General features: G+C 41.6%; 1 protein-coding gene across 1 annotated transcript in view; it reads left to right on the top strand.

The window, feature by feature from the left end:
- LY86 (lymphocyte antigen 86) overlaps nt 1-6,688 on the top strand; it is a gene marked incomplete at its 5' end in the record, with an annotated part of 58,523 nt that overhangs the window by 26,602 nt on the left and 25,233 nt on the right. The window contains 2 exons of the mRNA XM_030884785.2: nt 2,954-3,040; nt 4,558-4,686. Coding sequence (XP_030740645.2) covers nt 2,954-3,040; nt 4,558-4,686 — 216 coding nt within the window. The remainder of the gene's footprint in view (nt 1-2,953; nt 3,041-4,557; nt 4,687-6,688) is intronic.

Here is a 6,688-nt window from a genome sequence, read left to right as displayed (position 1 = left end):
CAAGGTAGCAATTTTGTTTGCTTGCTTTTAAGTCTGCATTTGAATCTTGGCTCTGATCCTTTCTACTACCTAGGTAAGCTAATATAATCTCCCTGAATCTACGTTGTGCCAGCCATAAAATTCAAAAAACCATAACAATCTCTCAAGATTGCTGTCTACTGTGTCAATCTGGTTCCAGTTAGAAAATAGAAATGATATGAGTAGTTATTTTAATAGAGGGAATGGATCTAGAAAATGGGTCCCCAAATCCAAGCCCACTCCCATCAAGTCTTTTCGGACTCCTAGCAACCCTACGCAGAGTTTCTGAAGCCATCAGTCTTGAAGAAGAAAGCCTTTCTCCGCTGATGAGAGACCTGCTGATGAAGCTGAAGCACCAGCTTTGTGGTTAGCACTCCGGAGCGTATCACCAAGGCAGTTGTTCTTCTTAGTTGCCATCAAATCAGCTCTGACGCCTGACATCTTCGTGGGCAACGAACAAAATGTTCTTTGTTCCTGAACTGTATTCATGACCCTTGCTTTGTTTGTGTCCGTGGCTGTAGAGTCTCTTCCAACCTTGGGACTCGCCTTCTGTTGGGATCCGTCCACAAATCTGATTTGTGGAGTAGATTGCCAGATTTTTTTTTTCTAGTCTGTTTTTGTCTGGGAGCTGTGTTGAAACCTGTCTATCATGGGTGACCCTGACGGTATTTAAAATACCAGTGACATCGCTTCCAGCATCACAGCGACACACACTTCGCCAGAGGTTGACAGACAGATGCTAGATGCAATCAGAGCGACAATGACAAAAAAGTTAAAAATGGACACCAAGGAAGCAGCACCACACCTAGGACTCAAAAAACACAGGACAATTGGGCTTATTAGAACCCAGGAAATTTCAAAGAAGGGCCCTGTGGAGCTGAGGTCCAAATATCTGAGGAAAAGGCATCCTTTTCTTGAGGGGCTATTATTGCTGAAGATTCAAGCAGCAGCTCATTCTAGAAAGGTACACAAAAGAGCTGGACACTAGAACCAACTGCCAGGTCACGTGATTGACCATCACTGGGGTTGATGCTCAAGAAACAGTGGCCCACCATGAAAATAATGCTTTCACTTTTATAGCCTGTGGAATATCTGCTGGTAGGTGGCACGGAGAAAAGTGACGGCAGAGAATCACAGGGCTACAAAGAAGAGTAGAGATGGTTGGTGTGAAGCTAAGAAATTATAGCTTCCTATATGGCCATTCATCCATGCATGATGTATCCTGGTAGAGCGCCGTGAAATCTGGGGAATAAATGGGGAATTCTGTGGAAGTGCACAAGTCAGTGACATGGAACTAGAGTCTTGGTTAAAATGAGCTTTTCTCCCTCAGGTCCACTGGGAGAAACACCAGGGAAAACAATGAAAAGTGAAACAAATCAATGCAAAAAATCTAGCTTGTGCCTTTCTTTGTGAGTTTCATGTTTAGATTAGGTTTGGGGGTGGGGTTAAACCAAATACCAAAGTACAAACTCATATACGCCTGCCTGCTTTAAAAACTATTTAAGATATGACTTTCAATAATTCAGAGAAATAAAATAATATTTTGAGACTATAAAGGAAGCCTTCACCAAGAAGATAGAAACTGAGCAAGGCCTGAATATTTAGACGATGACGCAAATGGATAAGGCCATTTGAGATGGAAGAAAACAGAGAAACTAATCAAGCATGGTGGGGATTTTCTGAGTTGTATGTCTCCACCTAGTCAAGGAATAGAGGATTCACGATGTGGAGTCTAGAAGATGGGGGTCAGTGGAATATTTCTGGACCTTATTCTGAGGAGTACAACAACCACTGGAGTATTTTGATTGAGAAGTTATGTTGAATATGCTATTGCTTATCTTGATAACCCTAATCATAACTAGCACAATACTCTACATATAATGGGATTTTTGTTTTATATATATACATATATATTGTTATATATGTATTTATAAATATATAATATGTGTGTTTGTCTACCATGGAATGGATTCATAAAGGCAGATCTTGGTGCAATTAATGAGCTTTTTTTTTAAAGATCATTTTATTGAGGGCTCTTATAGCTCTTATACCATTCCATACATCCAATCATATCAAGCATATTTGTACATGTGTTGTCATCATCATTTTCTAAACATTTACTTTCTATTTGAGTCTTTGTTATCAGCTCCTCTTTTCCCCCTCCCCCTCCACCCTCGTGGCCCCTTGATAAATTATTATTATTTTCATATCTTACACTAACTGCTGCCTCCCTCTCCCTTCACCCACGTTTCTGTTGTTCATACCCCTCAGGGTGGGGGTGGTTGGGTATGTGTCAATCATTTCGATTGGTTCCCCCTTCCTCCCCTCACTGTCCCCCTACCCTTCTGGTATCGCTACTCCCATTTCTGTTCCTGAGGGGTTTATCTGACCTGGATTCTGTGTGTTCTGAGCTCTTATCTGTACATGCTCCAGGCTAGCCAGACTGAAAGACAGAACTGAGGTCATGATAGTGGGGGTGCGGAAGCCTCAACGAACCAGAGGACTATTGTGTGTTTCATCGATGCCATACTGCGCCCTGATTGAGGGGATGTCTTATTGTCTACACATGGGTTTGGGGTCTCTGCTTCAACCCCTCTCATTCTCAAAAATATGTTTTTGTTTTGTTTGGGTCTTCGGATGCCTGAGCCTTTTTTAGGCAAAAGTGCAGGAACAAAAAGAACTTTAGCAACCAGTAAAGATGTCACCTGCTAACAATACACCATCTTTTTTCCAAAAATTGAGGCACTGAGAAGGCGTGTGAAATAATCAAGGGCTTACGCCAAAAAAAAAAAAAAAGTTGTTGAGGCAATATGATTCTGCATCAATTTAGGTGTCTGTGGAAAACAAAAAGTACTACAATTGTTGTGACTTTTGCATCTGACTTTGCAGAATATACAATGTTCTCGCAACTAATCTGTTGTTTTCTCCTCCATAGATCCATTACAGGACTTTGGCTTTTCTATTGACCAGTGTTCCAGACATGTAAAACAAAATCTCAGCATCAGATTTGGAATAATTTTGGGTAAGTAAAAATTATTAGCATGAAATAAAACATTACACAGCCCTTTCATACTCCATCCACCCAATGACCCATATTAACAACTGTGGCTGGTTAAACTACTGTTCCCCAGCACTCACGTGAATCACCTCTCTTTTCATCTTCCTTTTCTAGTCTCTCTCTGGTAATCCCTAGAAAGAGTAGACATCCCATTGAATCCTGTGAATGCTGAAAAAAGATTCTCGTCACTCATTTAGATTATAGAAACACTTGTAATTAGTAAACCCAAGGGACAAAAAGGAAGAAAGAAAATATCTTGAGCCTTTTGTTTAATTAGCCATACTTGGTTTGTCATTTTTGCGGGAGTTTTTAGCCCCAAATTGCCCTTGAATCAGTTCTGACTCATCGTGGTCTTATGTACAATAGATGGCCCTGTCCTGTACCAGCCTCACAATTGTTTTTTTGAATAAGCCCATTGTTGCAGTCACTGTGTCAATCCATCTTGTCAAGGGGATTCGTCTTTTGCATTGCACTGCTACTTTACAAACGATGATTCCATTCTCCTGATAACATGTCCAAAATACATGAGAGGAGCATTTAAGGAGCATTTTGGCTGCACTTCTCCCAGGCAGATTTATTTGTTCTTTTGACCGTCCATGGTACTTTTCATATTCTTTGTGGCAACATAATTCAAATGCATCATTCTTTTTTGGTCTTCAGTGTCCCAAATAGCTAATATAAATGATTAAACTTTGACATATCCTTCCCACATCGATGGGCAAATGTACTTTCTGATTGTTTGCTGTGTATTGGGTTGTGTCATTACAGTTAGTCAATATATTTGCTATAGTCAATAGGTGATCTCCCTTTTAAAATAGTTTGATCTAAATCAGAAGACAGGATTTTAATAAAATCCTCATGTAGAATCATCCCAAGGGAATGGAGGGAACATTCCCAGAGGTCAACAATGCTCACACATCATTGCATTTCCAGAACCTTGCACAATATCTGAATGTAGAAACAGCTTGAGAAACAAAGGGAGACAAGAGAAATGGAAAGGAGACTGGGAGGTTGTAAGATTCAAAGAAGGAGTTGAGATAAAAGCAGAGATATTTGGAAGGCTTGCCTGTAAGGCACCATGATACTGCCTAGGATAACCACGATGGAATCTCTGTAGCAACAGCAGGTTTGGGGGAAGCTGGACCACATGCTGCACACTATCCAAATATGCTGAGGGACTCATAGTGCTAGGTAGTTGTACAAGAAGTTCTGAAAGTCAGATCTTCGGGGTTTGCATAAAGTGGCCATGGCACAAGAGTATGGGAACGGACAGATTGAGGTACAGACCAAGAAAGGGCCATTGCTCCCAGGTCTGTCTGTGGGCTCACCTGAGGATCTTTTTTTCCAAGAAAACTTTTCCCACACAGAGAAGTCTTTTGAAAATGAAAGGCCTTTTGGTTCATCTGTTGTAAATTCTGCTTGACTTTTATGTACACAACAAAACATACAATCTAGTAAAGATATTCTTCTCTTTCCTTTAGGAGAGGACATCCAAGAGCTATTTGTTGATGTAGCTCTTGTCACAAAAGGATCACCCTTTTTTAATTTCTCCTATCCTATCTGTGAAAAGGATCAACCAAAATTTTCTTTCTGTGGAAGAAGGAAAGGGGGTAAGCTGTCTGTCTTGCTAACTATCTGCTAAGGCAGAGAAAATGGGGGCAGGAGAGAGAGAAGGGGAGAGGGGAGGGGAGAGAGATAGGGAAGGGGGAGGGGGAAGGGTGGGAGAATTCATAGCTGAGGTCAGACACCAAGGGTCAGTTCTGGTTCTACCACACTCACTTTTCAACCAGGGTTTCAAGGCAGTTCATTCCAGTTCAATTCCCTGCTAAGAATTTGCGTTTTCATCCCAGATACAGTTCATGTGAATCAGAATCTGTGCTTCAACGATACATAAGGTATACACGAGTGTGACCGTTAAAGAGTCTGGGTCAGCTTGGCCGAGCCAGGGTTTTCAGTAACTTGGATATTGAGACCTAGAAGGCGGGTCCGGTGATGACGTAGGGGCAGTGAGTTGGGCTGCTAACCAATGGCAGTTAGAAACCACCAAACTCTCTAAGGGAGAAAGATCAAGCTTTCTGCTCCCATGGAGATGTGCAACTTCAGAAACCACAGGGCCGCTGACTCAATGGCAGTGAGTTTGGTTTTTAGTTTAATCTTCCACGATGTGACCTAACACAATGAAACCACCTCCATGGTGGGATCTGCTCTGAGACATACAGCAGTTATAAGAAGATTAGGGTGGGATGCATCTCCCTTATACAGATCACAGCCCTAATGCAATCAATGAAATAAAGTTTTCTCAGAGATGTAGCTTGCTTCCAATATAAGTGAATGCTGTGGAAAAGCTTCCTTGCTTTTTGCTGGGTCTGGGTCCGGCATCTGGTTTGACCTTTGGACTTGAATCTGAGGCCTGCCATATTACCTGTGATCTTGGGAATCATTAGCAGTCTGATTCATTAGTTCACTTTGGATTCATTTACTTTTGCAGCCAGAAAACTGCTTCTAGTGTTGAGATCATCAGTCCTCACAGCTACGTGAGTTAAGAAAAGGTTCCGTTGTAATAGCTGACCCATAGACTTAGAACTTGCCTTCCTTTAACAAAGAGGTAAACCATTTTTCTGTTGTGAGGCACTGCATAACATATACATATGTCCACTTCCCTGGTTTTGATTCTCCAGTGAACCCAACCTAAGACGATAAGAATTCCCAGGGAGATCTTGTCAAAAGGTAGACCCTGATTCAGTATCCAGGGTAGAAATATAAATTTTCAGCAGGGAGTTGAAGTGCAATGAACTGGTTCGAAACTCTGCTTTGGACAATGGTAACCTCACTGAATAGCACAGGATCTACTTCACGGGGCTTTTGTGAAAACAGACTGAACCAGTATACCTGAGGCACTTTACAGCATCAGGCTGAGAAGGGAAACAGCAACACCTCATAAAAAGGGTCAACACTCACAAAAACCATCAAGATCCAGTGCATTAGTTTGCCAGGGCTATTGTACTACAAAGTGAGTGATGTAATGCTTTCAAGATGGACATTTTGAATTTTTTGTGGGAATCACATGTTTCGGTCTTTTGATTGAAATGAAAACTTATTTTTTCATACAATAGTGGAACACCTACTTATATATATCTTACTGGGGACTCTGGGGCCAGGGCTGGTGGGATAAAATGTATTCCTTTAGATTCACACAACTAAACAGGCTCTTACCAGTTGGAAGCATGTACTTAAGTGGGATGGGAACTTCCCACTAAACCCCAGAGATGAAAAATGTAGGTGAGAACTACATATCCAAATAGGTCACCAAAAGGGTTAAGATGACAGAAGTGTGTACGTGCACAGTTCAAAGCCAGATGTTCAAATTCAGGCCGGGTGGCAGGAGGGACTTTGCTCAGTTGTGTGCTCTGGGTCAAGATGTGACCTTGCAGTGATTCATAGATGACCAGCCTCCACTCAGCTCTCTCTCCTCATCTTCCTGATATTCTCCTAAGGCTTGTAACTAATCCATAGTACTGCCCATCTTGTACTAGACTCATTTATGTTCTTTTTGTCATCCCTACTAGACTGATATTTCTCAGTATTGTCTTTGTAAACCTGCCCCCCCCCACC

The sequence above is a fragment of the Echinops telfairi genome, unplaced genomic scaffold (assembly GCF_000313985.2).
Source record: "Echinops telfairi isolate 266 unplaced genomic scaffold, ASM31398v2 ScPeMD7_13;HRSCAF=56, whole genome shotgun sequence".
Taxonomy (NCBI): domain Eukaryota; kingdom Metazoa; phylum Chordata; class Mammalia; order Afrosoricida; family Tenrecidae; genus Echinops; species Echinops telfairi.
This window is presented reverse-complemented; position numbering and strand designations above follow the sequence as displayed.